Source organism: Symphalangus syndactylus, chromosome 12 (genome assembly GCF_028878055.3).
Source record: "Symphalangus syndactylus isolate Jambi chromosome 12, NHGRI_mSymSyn1-v2.1_pri, whole genome shotgun sequence".
Taxonomy (NCBI): domain Eukaryota; kingdom Metazoa; phylum Chordata; class Mammalia; order Primates; family Hylobatidae; genus Symphalangus; species Symphalangus syndactylus.
In genome coordinates, this window is record NC_072441.2 from 42,846,082 (window position 1) to 42,862,099 (window position 16,018).

Sequence of the window (16,018 nt, forward strand, 5' to 3'; positions counted from 1 at the left end):
CCAGGGGCCTGGTGATTGCCCGGCCCCACTCGCCATAGCCTGCACCCTTGCACACCATCGGAGGGCCTAAAGGCAGGAAAGCAACATGCCTCCCTGGAGAGAGCTTGATTCTGTTCTGGCATATGCTAGAGAAAAGTACTAAACCAAGTCAGATGGTTTGGAATGTGGTCTAATTTTTTTTTTTTTTTTTTGGACGGAGTCTCACTCTGTCGCCCAGGCTGGAGTGCAGGGGCACGATCTCGGCTCACTGCAAACTCTGCCTCCTAGGTTCACGCCATTTTCCTGCCTCAGCCTCCCGAGTAGCTGGGACTACAGGCGCCCACCACCACGCCCAGCTAATTTTTTGTATTTTTAGTAGAGACGGGGTTTCACTGTGTTAACCAGATTGGTCTCCATCTCTTGACCTCGTGATCCGCCCGCCTTGGCCTTCCAAAGTGCTGGGATTACAGGCGTGAGCCACCGCGCCTGGCCAGAATATGGTCTAAATATTAATACTACCAAACTGGGGAGGAAGTAACTTAATTTTGCTGATTTTTCATTTTCTTATACTTTATTGGTTTATAAAGAAACCATTATTTACTTTTGAAGGCAGAGTTATTCTTTTCTACTGTGAAGTTACTTCAACTCATAAAAATGTATTTTATTTACACCTTTGTAGCAATAGAGTTTGGAAGAAAATATAAAGCATATCTACATGAACATTTCATCTAGTATTCTGTGGTCTCACCTGGTCTTCTATGAAGTTTCAGTTCAAGTGAGGAAACAGCACCATGCTCTATTGTGAAAGGAGGCATTTGCCATGTGATTGGATCACAGGTAGTTCAAGGTAATAAAAGGCCTCAAAGCAATTAGGAAAGACAGGATTATTAATGTGGATTTAATGGCATTAGCTGCTTCCTTGCTTTTTTCTTACTGTGTTATTTTGAATAACCACATAGTTTTTTCAAGATTCTAATATATATAATCTAATCCATATGACTTTTATACATGTGAGTTACACAAGGCAGGTATATAAAACTGACCAATGTTTCTGTAAAACAGAGTTCTGCAAACTATGGCTTATGGGTGCCATCCTGTTACTGAAAGTAAAAATTGATTGGAACACTGCCACACCTATTGGTTTATGTATTTTCTATGGCTGTGTTTGCACTACCTGCAGAGCTGAGTACTTCAGACAGAGACTGTATGACCTGCAAAGCCATAAATCGTTACTATCTGGTGTTTTACAGAAAAGATTACCAGCCATTGCTATAAAGACTAAAACCTTGTTTTCTGATAAAAAGAACTACAAAAGAGAAAATCAGAAATAAGAAGCCTAGTGAAATACATTGTATTTTCAGTTCAAAAATAATTTTTAATTGCTATAAGAAACATCAACCACTTTCCTAGGACTTTTGACACATGAGATAAAGTCTACATATACTATGTAAACACAAGAGCATTATTAAATGGGTCAAAAATGTCAAAAAACATCCTATATTCTCTTCTGGGGAAACTCAGCAAGATTTCAAGTATGAGTGTTAAGAATTAGAAAAGACTAGCATAAGCTTTAGCATTCTAAATAATAAATAATTGAATTAGTTCAGTTCTGTTACACAGGATCTTTTAAAGTCCATCTTTGCAAATTATACATTGCCATAAAGACAGTGTGTAATTGGCATTATGTGACTTTGTTTAATCCAGTGTCAATTGTCTAATGGTCTAAAGTGTCCCATTGAAGTTATAATCTGGATGAACTGAACAAGAAGAAAAGTTTTCTTCTTTAGCTCATTTGTTTATCACTCAATTCCTGCTTCTGCCCATGGTTTCTTCCACCTACCTCTGGAGAACTTAAAGAGATTCTAGATCTCTGTATAAGGTGGTTTGCTTTAGTTTGAAATTGTCAGTGAGGATTATACATGGGCAATGTCCAGAAGTCACATTATTGCTCATAGACTGTGTAGCCTTGATCTAATGGATAACTGTACATTGTCTTCACTAAGAAGCCAGGGTGGTTGTCCTTGATATTGGGACATTGTAGACTTGGCCAGACCAATGCCCAAATATTTCCCAAGACTTTTACCTAAGACTCTGCTCAGTATCCATTTGTCTGCTGCTGGTCATCTGGAAGAATAAACTTCTCCTGAGTGGTACCAGCTTATGAGATTTCCTGAGTTGATAACAGAGGTAAATGCATCTTTGTTGCACAATTTACAGTATTTTTTTTTAAGAAAAAACATGATTTTGATCATTGTACTGCATGCCTTTATAAACTTTTGATGTTATGATGCAAGATCTAATTATTATCAAATGTGGTGACGCTTGTTCCAAATTCTAAAATTGTTTCAATTATGCCCTGGGTAGGGGTGACAGGAAGGCTCTGGTCTTTAGCTTATGGTACATGGCCTTCGTCGTCTCATTTTCGTCTGGAGATCCTTTATCTCATTTTGCATTATTCTGCTTTCTTTTTGAAATCCCTCTTTTAGTAGTCGCTCCTGCTCCTAAAAAGGGACAAACAGAGGCTGAGTAAAGTGTAGCATCAGGCAAATTGAAATATTCTATCTGGTTTCCACATTCAATGATTCGTTATTTAATTTTCTCTGAGTCACGCAAGATGTAAACGTCGTACTTTGGTCTATCCTTGACCAAAGCACAGCCATGTCCCTTATCCTATTATGTATATGACATAACACAGAAATAAGCAAAGTATCCTCAAAATCTCATAAGGTATATGAATCATGGATTAGGAAATTTGATCTAAGCTGCCACACCTTGGTGTCAGGGGTAGCAGAAGACAGGTAAGAAATCTTAGTGCCAGACTAACCATACTGAGTTTCTGCACATAGCTCACAACTCAAAACAAACTGGGAGCAGGACATAAAAAAAACGTCAGAATTAGCAGAGTATCACACAGGTGTGATGGTTAGGAGCCTTTCTGCTCATAAAGGTTTCTTAAATCTAATTTCGTACTAGGTGTCACGGAAAAAAAAAATCATTGTGGATTCCACTAAGTGATGAAGACAGCTTTGATATATTTACTAGCTGTGTGAACTTAATTATTTATTCTTTTTAGAACCTTTGTTTCTTCTTCTAAGTAATAAGGATATAGTTCTTGCTTCATATGTTATTAAGCAAGAGATACAGATTTTTTTTTTTTTTGGAGTCTTGCTCTGTTGCCCAGTTTGGAGTGCAGTGGCACGATCTCAGTTCACTGAAAGCTCCGCCTCCTGGGTTCACTCCATTCTCCTGCCTCAGCCTCCTGAGTAGCTGGGACTACAGGCGCCCGCCACCACATCTAGCTAATTTTTTTGTGTTTTTAGTAGAGACGGGATTTCACCATGTTAGCCAGGATGGTCTCGATCTCCTGACCTCGTGATCCGCCCGCCTTGGCCTCCCAGAGTGCTGGGATTACAGGCGTGAGCCACCACACCCCACTGAGATACAGATATTTTAATGATGCCTAGCAGATAATAGCTGCCTTGAAATGAAGGATATACTGATAAAGGACTGAATGTTACACAACTGCAGATAAAAAACTTTTAGTGACCAGACTTGGCAGTAGCCAGTCAGGTTGGACAGACAGGAATTGAAAAGTACAAGTAAGCAAGCAGGGTCCTTCCCCTGAGCTTCAAGTTCTCTCTGCCACACTAAGTCTGTGATCGGGGAGAATGGAGGGAAAACAGAAAAACAGAAACCTCAAGGTGATGCAATTAGATACCTGAAGTTTAAGAGCGAGGGTCCTCTCTTGCTCTTTCAGCAACTGGGCCCTGTCCCTCTCCATCTTCTCAGTCAGTTGTTTCAAGTGTTCCTGATAACTCCTCTCCTTCTGTTCCATCATCTGCTCATTCTTTCTTTGCATTTCCTGCAACATTTTTGCTGAAGCCTGTGCAGACTCAGCTTTCACACGTTCCACTGTGGAGGAAAAGGAAGAAGGAAAATTTGTGTGGGGTTATCTTGTTGCCTCATTCTTCCTTATACACTTACCTGTCGTTGTTGACTGCATATGCCCTACTCAGAGATGACCTCAGCAAGTAAGACACACCTTTGTGGATCTTGCTCTAGTTAAAGGGTCCCATGTTTATCCAGTCACGTTATTTCAATTTTTGGAGCTTTTGAGGCCATCTAATCTCTTAACTCACTCCTCACCTTCAATCTCCTTTTCCTTTTCTGTGAGACTCTGGTCTGTCTGGAGAATTGCATCAGTCATAGACTCCTTGGATTTCAAGTATGTCTGCAGAATCTCTTCAGCCTTAGGACCCAGAGAACACAGAGTGAGAAGTAGGAAATGGCTGTAAGCAGGTGTTCCTGTTTGTCTTCCTGCCATCCTTTCCTCTGGGAATTCTTTCTCTTGGCCCTGTTGACCTTGGTGGTCAAATTCCCTGTCAGAGCGAGAGGCACATGCTCCTGGCAAGCTGATTGGAGCATCCTCCTAAGCAGTCATTTTTAGTAGGCTAATATAGGTACTGGGAAAAGGAGAGTCTCTGTCCTGTTTAGATTAAGGGCTCTAAGTTTGGAACTGTTAATGCTGTGGTCCCATATGGGCTAAGCCTGCTGGGCAATGAAGCCATCATTGAGAAAGCAATATCAGAGTGACTCAGATAGAGGGAGGGTGGGAGGGAGAAAACTGTGGGGATGGGGGAACACTGGACAGAGAGACAGTTCATGACGTTACTTGAAACCTTAGACCCACCTGTCCTGTAAAGCCAGTTTGCAGCCTAAATCAATGAATTACTATTTTTGTTTAAGCAGCCACCATTAGGTTCCTGTCTCTTGCAACAGGAAAAGCCCAGCTGTAATGATGACAATAATAACTTCGTGCTTCATCTGCTAATTGAATTTATAACTTAATAGTTAATTGACTGCACTCTCTTTGATGAGCACCTAAGACATATCTGGTATAACCGCCTGTTTGCATATGTTATTGAATAAAAGCATGAATATTATGCAAACAAAAAAGCACATCTGTGTGACAAGGCTTGGTCACCTTGGTGTTTGTAGGAGGCAGGTCAGCAGCTTTCCATAATTGACAGATAAATCTTGGTTACCTGTATCCCCTTCCTTGGTTCCTCACAGTACTTTTTCTTCAGGTCTTGTAGCTTCTGAATAAAGAGACGATAGCCCCCTGGTTTCGAATAAATTCCTGCCTTCACTTCTTCTTCTAGAGGACTAAAAATGACCTGAAGTAAAGCTGAGCAACGATCTGATGATGCTTCCTGATTCTGTTTACAAAAGTCATCCCGCTTTTTGTCTAGCTGGGCCTTTAATGTAAAAATAGGAAGTAAAAAGAGTAACAGGGAAAGGATGTTAGCTTGACCTCAGAATTTTGGGAAAGACTTCTGAAAATAAAAGTCAATGACGCTGGAGAAATTGACAGACTCCTCACCAGGACCACACTCTTCCTCCTGACCCCACTTTCTACTGAAGTGGCTTTCTTTTTGGAGGTGAGGTTCAGGGCCGAGATTGATAGCTTTATGTCAACTGTTAGAGGAAACTCTGCTTTTGCATATTGGACTAATGATTTCCTATGGAATAAATGTGGCTGAACAGAAGCCTGCTCAAGATAAGTAGGATAAAAGTTTTCTTTGCGTTTGGCTAGAATATCAAATCGGTCTGAGAAGAGTGGGCAGGTAATTTTATTAGAATCTCTGGTTGTCAGTTGTATGCATTTAGGTAAAGGGAAAATTATTCAGGAAAAAATGTTTTAGAACTTTGGGTCTGTAATAATACAATTGGTCCTTCTGACTGATGTGATTACAGATCTGTTGTTGTCACCATTATGGAAGCTAGGAGGAATTACTTCTATCGAAATAAATACTAGTTTTCTTTCCTTGTAGTACTTTGGCTTCCATGACCCTAAACCGTATACATTTGAGACAAAAATTACCGCTAACTCCTTTTGAAATTGATGGTCCACATCTTTGAAGGAACTCCTGATGAAGACTTCAATGGCCTTGCTCTCACTCTCCCTGTGCAGGTCCAGCAGCTCCTGGAGGGTTTCCGTGGGCAGCTGCACCTTCTGGCCCATCTGCTGGTCATAGTGGGCAATAGCCTTTTGCACTGCAGCTGAGTTCTCTATCTGGGCCAATGCCAGGACTGCGTTCTCCATGCAGGGCAGATCCCCACTGCTGATGGCATTGACATAGGTCAGCACCAGGCTCTCTAGACCTGCATATGGAGAACAAATGATAAATGTTTCTTGTGGTAAAGAAAGTCTCTATTCCCTGTAATTCTGAGCATGTCAAATACCACCTATTTTCGTCACAGCATCAATGTCCTCAGCATCACCTGGAAGCTTGCTAGAAGCACAGACTCTTAGACCCTGTCCAAGATCTATTGAATTAGACTTTTGTCTTTGGAAAGATCCTCAGAAGATATGTATGCATACCAACATTTGAGAGTTCTTGTACTAGATAACATAGACTTGTGTTAATTGAATGTTTGCATCCGTTTTAACCCCAAGCACCATTAGGACAGGAACCATATCTATTTCATTTATGTCTGTATCTTCAGTCTATTCATAGTAAGCATTTGATCAATATGTATGAAACAAATGACACTATTCCAATAAAAAAGAGTCCTCCATTTAGTTTATTTTATTGCAGTATTGTTCAAAAGTGCTTTCTGTAATGCTGGAAATGTTGTATATGTGCTTTTCAGTGTGCTAGTCACTAAGTACATGTAAATATTAGTCCTTGAAATACAGCCATGTGAATTGACTTTTAAATTTTCCCTATTTAAATTATTTACATTTATGTTTACATAGGACACACCTGTCTAGGGGCTACTGTATTGCATAGTGCAGGTACAGTTCACTAGAGCAATTTCAAGCAGTAGAACTTTTTTCCCTTTGGCCTTTTCCTAAACTGGAAATGTGATTAACAATATATATTAGAAACATTGGTGTCATCTAGAATTTAACACAAATATAGCAGTAGATTGGGATTTTTCAATGCTGAAACTAGGTCGAAGTTATTCTATGCTCCTCTAGTCTTAAACAATGAGCAGAAGTACTAGGAAGGGGACTTACGAGGCCCGTTGACCTTGATGCCTCCTGAAAGAGTTTTAGTTTTGGAATTGCTAAAGATGTAGGAACAGAAGTCTGCTACTTGTTGCACAAATTCGGGGTCCAGCTCTTCATCTTGTAGTTTCTCGAGCTGGGCAAGCTTCCTGCGGTGAACGGGCCGATCAAAGACAAAGCATTTTTTCTTTGGGAAGAACTTCCGGATACAGAGTCTGGGCAGGTTAAAAGTCTTATCTTTTTCACTGGTACCTAGAAAAACATAAAAAAAAAAAAATTGCCTAATATAAGTGTTTCTGTAAAGGGCCGAATAGTAAATATTTTAGGCTCTTCAGGCTGGATGGTCTCTTTTCCAAGTATTCAACTCTGTTACTGGAGCATGGCAACAGCTTTAGACAATATGTAAATGAATGGGCATAGCATTATTTCAAGAAAACCTTATTTACAAAGACAGCTGGCAGTCAGGATTTGCCATGATTTGTCTTGGGCTATAGTTTGCCCATGCTTGGACTAGCACACGGTTCATGTTTTAGTCTATGTTCTTTAAATAAATATCCATTGTACTCCATACTCCATGGCTAAGTAGAAGATCACGAACCCTAGGCAGGGAGAAAAAATTAACCTAATCACAGCATACACAAAGGTGAAAGAACAAGAAACTTGTTCTAGAACAATGACAAATGTAATTTAAAATAACATCTATTAATTCGAATATTCAGCAAGTATTAATTTCTAGGAATAGCCAGCTGAAGACATAGAAAACTGCAAATGTGGGAAAACCAGCAATAGTAAACTGAAAAATTATAATTTCTTGTGTTTTCTCATTCTCATTTATCAGTTGAAGCTCTCTGTTACCTTTCTTCAGCTTCAGGGAGTTTGTCAGGTACTCATCTGGTGTGAGGGGTTGTCCATCTGCTTCCAAGTCCAGGGAGAAATCTCTCAGTGTCCACACAAAGTCTGGGAAGAAGCTCACAAAGTCAGCTGAATCCTCATTCTCATTCTCATTCTCATCAGGTGAGGAATTTGATCGGATTCGATGTGTCAGCTCTGTCACATAGCTAAGTAGCTAACTAAGGAAATGTCACAAAATGAACAGGGACCTCATCCCATATTAGTTCAACACATTCCCAAACCTTCCATTTTCCTTTGCTCTTAACCTAAGTGCCAATTCTAAAGTGGATACATGGGATCTCTCCTCTGTACTCGCATTATTTTTTGTTTTCTCCTTTTGAGCTTGATTCATCAGGATTCACAGGCAGCTGGTTTATGAATACAGGTGTCCCCTCTGACCTTGGTGCTGTTCTGGGTCACAAAAGGATACTGCAGTTGGTCCATGGCCTGCTGGTTGATGGTTCCCATGCTATTGTACACGAAGGTGCTGCTCAGGAGGACGGCCAGGGCGAAGATCCAGGAGTCATTCTGGTTGTCACCCTGGAAGTCAAGACACACTGGAGTCAGGAGCAAGTTTCATCGTCACAGCACTTTCCAGAGTAACAGTAGCAAAACTATGTTCATATGTTAGAAGGTTTTTTTTTCTTTTTTTTTTTTTTTTTAACACTAATGACCTATTAAAGGAAGACAAATACAAAAAGTATTCTCAGTAGGATGTGGCTTTTGGGTAGTTTTTCGATGAGTGTTTTTGGGTTGCCATGATTCTTACTAGGTCTTCTAATGGTCATCAACAGATAATTGTAAAATTAAAATTCAAGGTTGGTGGGCATTTTAAGGCCTGAAGTACGATTTAAATTTAAAATTTTTTATCCTTTTTTCAATAACAAAATTCACATATAAGATTGATACTATTAGTTGCTATTTTATTGAATAATTAATATACACCTGAAATGTATTATCTTATTAAATATTCAAAATAATACTATATGGCCAACATATGTCTTTCCATACATTTTAAAGATTAGAATGTTGAGGCGAAAATAAGTCAATTTTCTCAGGCTACTGAATTAGTGACAGAATTTAAATTTGAATACAAAGTCACGGGGCTTTGGCACCCAAATTCTTTTTTTTTTTTTTTTTCATATTCACTCTATTTTATCTTAAAGGCATATTACTTCATATGTTTCAGGGAGATTCACATAATAATACTTCATACTTTTCAGGAAGATTCACATAATTATGACATAACAAAATATGGTAGCAATTAAAAATCTTGGGAAAATTTTTTTTTTTTTAATTTAAAAAAAATTTTTTTTATTATTATACTTTAGGTTTTAGGGTACATGGCAGGTTTGTTACATATGTATCCATGTGCCATGTTGTTTTGTTGCACCCATTAACTCGTCATTTAGCATTAGGTATATCTCCTAATGCTGTCCCTCCCCCCTCCCCCCACCCCACAACAGTCCCCAGAGTGTGATGTTCCCCTTCCTGTGTCCATGAGTTCTCATTGTTCAATTCCCACCTATGAGTGAGAACATGCGGTGTTTGGTTTTTTGTCCTTGTGATAGTTTACTGAGAATGATGTTTTCCAGTTTCATCCATGTCCCTACAAAGGACATGAACTCATCATTTTTTATGGCTGTATAGTATTCCATGGTGTATATGTGCCACATTTTCTTAATCCAGTCTATCGTTGTTGGACATTTGGGTTGGTTCCAACTCTTTGCTATTGTGTATAGTGCCGCAATAAACATACGTGTGCATGTGTCTTTATAGCAGCATGATTTATAGTCCTTTGGGTATATACCCAGTAATGGGACAGCTGGGTCAAATGGTATTTCTAGTTCTAGATCCCTGAGGAATCGCCACATTCTTAACTAAAGTTCTGTGCAGGATAAGACTCATGACACTGGGATTATTTGTGCTCCCTTTATGCATCTGTGTTAACCCACACATATTACAGCCTGTAGTTAATAGTTAATAAACAATTAACCAGTGCATAAAATATTCAGAGAAGAGGGGCTCACTCCACAATTGGATCCTTGAGTCTCACCTTCTCTACATCTCCCAGACCCTCGGTGTCCAGCAGAACTAGGATGTGGCCTGGCTTCTTGGGATGGGGCACACACCACATCCAGATTCCTTTAGTGTGAGACTGCACTGTGGAGCCCAGAGAGAAGCCTGCAAGGGAGAGAGGAGACCAGAGATGGGGATTTAGTAACAGGCAGTTCTAGCAACTGAAGGAAAAGGTAGCATATTTTAAGGTTAAGAGAGAGAACCGAAACAACAATCAGTATTCACCTTACTTACTTACAATCAAAGAAATAGGAAATTTGAATATGCAATGCATGGAAACATTCAGGAGGCTTTCATGATAAAAATAATCAACAAAGTAGAAATAGAAAGACAGTACCTCAACATAATGAAGGCCATATATTAAAAACCCACAGCTCACTTCACATTTAATGATGAAGCGTCATAGCTTTTCCTATAACATCAGGAACAAGAAAAGGATGCCTACTTTTGCCCATTGCATCCCACAGAACACTGCAAGTCCTATCCAGAGTAATTAGACAAGACAAGCATAAAGGAGGCATCCTAATTGGTAATGAAAAAGTAAAATTATCTCTGTCTGCTGATGATAGTATCTAATTTGTAAAAAACATTAACTATCGAACAAAAAACTATTAGAACTATTAAAACAATTCATCAAAGTTGCAGCATGCAAAGCCAATATGGAGAAATCAGTTGCTAGAGTAAAAAATAGAAAAGGAAATTTTGAAAACAATCCCATTTAATAGCATCAAAAGAATAAACCACCTAGGAATAAGCTTAACCAAGCAGGTGAAAGACTTGTAGAGTGAAAACTTCAAACACCCTTTAAAGAAATTATAGATGACATAAGTTATTAGAAAGATATCCTGTGTTTATGGATTGGAAGACTTAATATTCTTAAGATGTCACTACTACCCAAAATGATGTACAGGTTTGATATAATCCCTACCAACATTCCAATTACTTCGTATAAATAGAAAAATCCACCATAAATTTCATATGAAATTTCCAGAGATCCCCTAATTATAAAAATAAAAAGGAAGAGCAAAGTTGGAGTCTCACAGTTTCTGAGTTGTGAAACATATTACAAAACCATGTGTGGTACTATTATAAAGACTGACATATAAACCAATGGAATAGAAAAGACAGCCCATAAATAAACTCTGATATATATGGTCAAATGATTTCCAGTACGGGTGTCAAGATCATTTAATGAAGAAAGGAGAGTCTCTTTAACAAACGATGTTGAGGAAATGAGATATCTCCTTAAAAAGTTGGGCTGTTACCTTATAACTTACAAATATGAACTCAAAATGGATCAAAGAACCAAACATTAGAGTTGAAACTATAAAAGTTGTAGAAGAAAACAAAGGGTAAAGGTTTTATAATATTGGATTTGGCAATTATTTTTTGAGTAAGAAACCGAAAGTATAGATGATAAAAGAAAAAATAGATTAGTGGGACTTCAGCAAAATTTAAAACTTTTGTGTATTAACAGACACTATCAACAGAGTTAAAAAAGGCAACACACAGAATGTAAGAAAATATTTTCTAAACATGTATATGATAAGGGATTGATATCTAGAAAATATAAAAAAATTTACAAAGCAACACAAATAAACAACTAGATTAATAAATGAACAAAGGACTTGAATAGACATTTTCCCAAAGAAGATATACAAGTGGCCAATAAGCACGTGAAAAGATGCTCAACAACACTAGTCATTACGGAAATCAAAATCAAAACCACAACGAGATACTACTTAACATCCATTCGTATGGCCACTATCAAAAAAAAACACTGAAAATAAAAAATGCTGAGGATGTAGAAAAATTAGAACCCTTGTGCATTTCTGTTGGGAATGTAAAACGGTACAGTAACTGTGGAAAACGGTACAGTGATTTCTTAAAAAAAGTTAACATGGAATGACTGCATGAGCCAGCAGTTCCCCTTCTGGGTATATTCCCAAAAGAAGTGAAAGCAGGGACTTGAACAGATATTCAGAAACCCATGTTCCTATTAGCACTATTTATAATAGACAAAAGGTGGAAGCAATCCAAGTGTCCATTGACAGGTGAACAGATAAACAAATTAGTATACACGTACAATTACCAACCTTAAAAAGGAAGAGTTTTGACACATGCTAACACACTGATGAACCTTGCAGACATATGAATTGAAATAAGCCAGTCATAAAAGGACAAATATTGAATGATTCCACTTATATGAGGTTTCTGTAGTAGTCAAATTCATAGAGATAGAATGTAGAATGATGGCAGGCAATGGGTTTATGTGGAGCTTTAGTTAGTACAGAGTTTCTGTTAGGCAAGATGAAAGAGTTCTGGATATGGATCGAGGTGACAGTTGTATAACAATGCGAATTTCATTAATGCCACAGAGCTGTACCCTTAAAAATGGTTACGAGGTTAAATTTTATGTTTTTTTTACAACAATAAAAGAGAATATCCACTACAGACTGAAACATTTTTTCAACCTTAAAGATCACTGTAAACTCTCTGTTATTGCATAAAAATTGTAATAAACATTGTATAGTTTATTATAGTTATTATTATGTACATTAATTGTTTTTATTACTGTCTTACTCCTTTTAGGAAAGGCATAATTTGTGCTTTTCAAAGGGAAACTAAGGTATCATGGGAATAATTAATGAATTGATTCTTATCCCCTAGAACAGCATGAAGATAAGGAGCCTGTGAATGGAAAGTTAGCTTTCAGTATTCATCCTCATCTCTTTCTCTCCTCACATCCTGATAATGGAGGCTGACTGTGTAGATGGACAGAAGGGACTTGGCAGAGCTTTGCTCATGCCACTTACCCTTTTTCTTTCCAGCCAGCTTGTTCATCAGGTAGGATTTGCCTGTGCGGTAGAGGCCCACAATTGCCACCACCACCACAGGCTGCGTAATGGCAGAAAGGATCTTCAGAGCTTCTGGATTCGCCATCAGTCGCCCATTAGTGTTCTCAATGAGGCACACTGGGCCTGTCATATGAATCTCTGATGCCATGTCTGGGGTGTTCCCTTGTCTGCAAGAGAAGAGGTAAAATAAATGAGAATTTCTAGTGTTTTGCAATTATAAGGGAGAATCATAAGATTCCCCAGTATGGCCAAGTTTTGTGTGTGACAGCGAGAGAGATGAGGCAAAATCTGTATCATTTGAGAAAGTCATGGAAGTATTGTCAAAGTAGGTCATTATAAAAAATGTTAGCATGACAGTGATTTATCAACACTCAACTACTCTCACGACCCAAATATTTCGTTTAGTTTATTGTGGAAAACTTTCTTTTTGGATTCTTATTAAATATTTTCACTAGTCAATTAATGGAAGATAGAATAGGATTTAGAGGATTTATTTAGCATCCTGGTTGTATGTAAGGAATTCAGTATTGATTTACTTATTAATTCTCACAGTGAATAAACATCCAACACAGTGAATCAGTATTCATAGTTTGATGTTTACCCTTAGAACAATTTCCAAAGATTTTTAAATGTGTTCCTTCCTCCATCTTCAAATGGTTATGCTTATTTCACTGCAATGAGGATTGACAAAGCTTCTCACAGTGCCATTCTGGAAGTGGAAACAATCTAGCATACTTTTGCAAATTTTATAAAACTATACAAACATGTGAAACACATGGCTAGGGAACCTTCCAAGGGCTCCTAAGGGTCATGTCCAAGAGAAGGGCCCTGAAGCTTAAGCTTCATTAGAGTCACGATAAGGTAGCCTCTAACTCACTGAGGGTATGAATGCAAAATTGCAAATACTGAATGTTTCCCCCAGATAATGAAATAAGGATTAAAAGATCAAGAGGCACATAAAGAGAGCTACCTAGGAAGTTGTTCAAATAAAATATATTTCCAGCGATACAGCTTTAGGATTTCTGTTTTGTTCTGTTTTCCATTTGGTAGGGTAGGAGAAAGAGAAATAGAAAGAGGAGGAATAGTAGGAGTGGAGAGGAGGAGGCTAGGGGGCTGGGAATGTGTGTGTGTGTGTGTGTGTGTGTGTGTGTGTGAGAGAGAGAGAGAGAGAGAGAGGAGCTGTCAGACCAGAGGCGATGAATGAGACAAGTGTCTTGACAAGGCATTCAGGGGAAGACTTTCCAGAAGGCAGGATCAAAGTAGTATGAGTGCATGGAGAGGTCAAAATAAGCAAAGATATTTTCTCTAGAGATGCATTACAGGAGAATTAAAGAGGAAACACTTTAGGCCCCGCTCTCTACTAAAAAAAGACAAAATTGGAAGCACTTTAGTGAAGCAGTGGGGTTGAATTTCACTTCTAAGGGACAGGGGATCAGTGGGCACTAGGAAATTAGTAAGTCTGGACTATTTCTAAAGAAAGTAATCCATTCTGAAACAAAGTTCACAAATGTAATAAAAAGTATACTGTTTTCATGAATCTTCATCTTTCAGACTGAGTTTCAGTTTTTTCTTTGTCTTTAACCGTGTCAGTGGGCTGCTTACTCTGCTTCTCATTTGCTGTTCTTTCCTTCTCATGAAAAGAACCCGTTTGTAACTCTTCCATTTCTTAGCTGCATAGAAACAGGATTCAGCAAGCTCCATCACTGACGATGGAAATGTAATCATATCCCTAGTCAACATAGATAATGTCAGCAAAGAGAAAGACTATCCTAGTGCATTTCAAACGCTCAGTTTAGCCCGTCTACTGGTGCCTAATTCAACACAAGCACTGTAGTGGCACTTAAGGCCGTGCTGTCCCTGATAACACCAGGATTTCATCTGACCTGCGTCCCACTTCAGGCTCATCTGCAGCCTAATTTGGTTCTGATGATGTTTAAGAAAATGAACTGACCTTTATAAATTCCTTCCCATCCCTGCTACAACCTTATAGCTTCCATATCCCTGAGCTGAGATCCTTTGGAGCTAGAGAGAAAGCTGCTTAATGAGAAGTAGTAAAAGTTCTTACCTGTTCTTTTTCTCCTTAGTTCACGAGGACTGGCTTCTAGCACTTCTGTGTCTCTCACTGGATCCCTGGACTAATATTTCACTGTTCCAAAGTTGTAGGGCTGGGATTTCTTAGGTGATGAAATATTTAGAAGTTAAGCAGATTTTTAATGGATTTAGAGTAATATGAAACTGAAAGTACTTCGTTCAAGTCACTGACTCCACTACCATAAATGGAATTACTGGAGTGTGCCAGTGGGAGGGTTTAATGATTGCTCAACCGGAAGCTTCAAAGTTTTTTTGTTGTCGTTGGAAATCTTAGAAACCATTTGTTGTCTAACAAAATGCCCATTAGGTTTTGAATACAATAATACATGTCTCATGGATTGAGTCAGTTTGAGAATCCTAGAATGAGGAGGCATCATGTTAATTTTCAGATACAATTTCCTAAAATAATAGACATTGACAATGGAGCTGCCTATTCTTTGAGAGGTGCAGTACATAAGGAAAGGGCATGTTTAACACACTCATGAACACCTAACCCCTGGCACTTAATGCCCAGCACACAGTTAGGAGGCGGCTCCATGTGCTGTACTCATGTTCTAGGCTCAGTACTGATGGCTTTACATGAATCACACAACTGAAAACTCAGAATATTTCCTCATGGTTTTATAGAAACTGAGCACAGAAAGACTTCATTAGTTGTCTAAAATCGTAACACTGTAACTAATCTGAACCCAAGGACTCATGATCCCATACCCTCTTCTTGAACCACTTCACTATGCTGCTTATTTGCTAAGTGAAAAATTGTGGAAATATTTTATTTATAGGTTTTTTATTTTTAAATTTATTATAGTGTGATTTTATTTTTACAGATTGTTTTCTAAGAGCTGTTTGTGTTTTGTGTCTAATTCAGTAATGACTTCTAACATAGAGAATAAATGGCATTATCTCTATTTTACAGCAAAAACAAATAAAATAGTAAAAAGCCTGAGTGAACATTTCATTTAAAAAATATATTTATAGTGATGTGGTTTCGCTTCATTGCTTAGGTTGGTCTTGAACTCCTTCCTTCAAATGACCCCCTGCCTCTGCCTCCCAAATTGCTGGGATTATAGGCGTGAGCCACCAGACCCAACCTTGTGTGAGC

At 38.4% G+C, this 16,018-nt stretch overlaps 1 protein-coding gene across 3 annotated transcripts in view; it reads right to left on the reverse strand.

Moving 5' to 3' along the window:
- The window catches only part of LOC134734063 (guanylate-binding protein 1), a 26,548-nt gene extending 11,411 nt beyond the window's left edge, over positions 1–15,137 (reverse strand). The window contains exons 1-11 of one of the 3 annotated variants that reach the window (XM_063625352.1): positions 14,891–15,137; positions 12,784–12,992; positions 9,945–10,072; positions 8,319–8,428; positions 7,853–8,055; positions 7,007–7,249; positions 5,864–6,144; positions 5,025–5,237; positions 4,126–4,228; positions 3,698–3,891; positions 1,334–2,480 (exon numbers count right to left, since the gene is read on the reverse strand). In XM_063625352.1, coding sequence (XP_063481422.1) covers positions 2,367–2,480; positions 3,698–3,891; positions 4,126–4,228; positions 5,025–5,237; positions 5,864–6,144; positions 7,007–7,249; positions 7,853–8,055; positions 8,319–8,428; positions 9,945–10,072; positions 12,784–12,973 — 1,779 coding nt within the window. In that variant the 5' untranslated portion in view covers positions 12,974–12,992; positions 14,891–15,137 and the 3' untranslated portion in view covers positions 1,334–2,366. Of the gene's footprint in view, positions 1–1,333; positions 2,481–3,697; positions 3,892–4,125; positions 4,229–5,024; positions 5,238–5,863; positions 6,145–7,006; positions 7,250–7,852; positions 8,056–8,180; positions 8,276–8,318; positions 8,429–9,944; positions 10,073–12,783; positions 12,993–14,890 lie in introns of those variants that run through there. The other 2 variants (XM_063625351.1, XM_063625353.1) reach the window with 2 other exon arrangements.
- Positions 15,138–16,018: the final 881 nt, after the last annotated feature.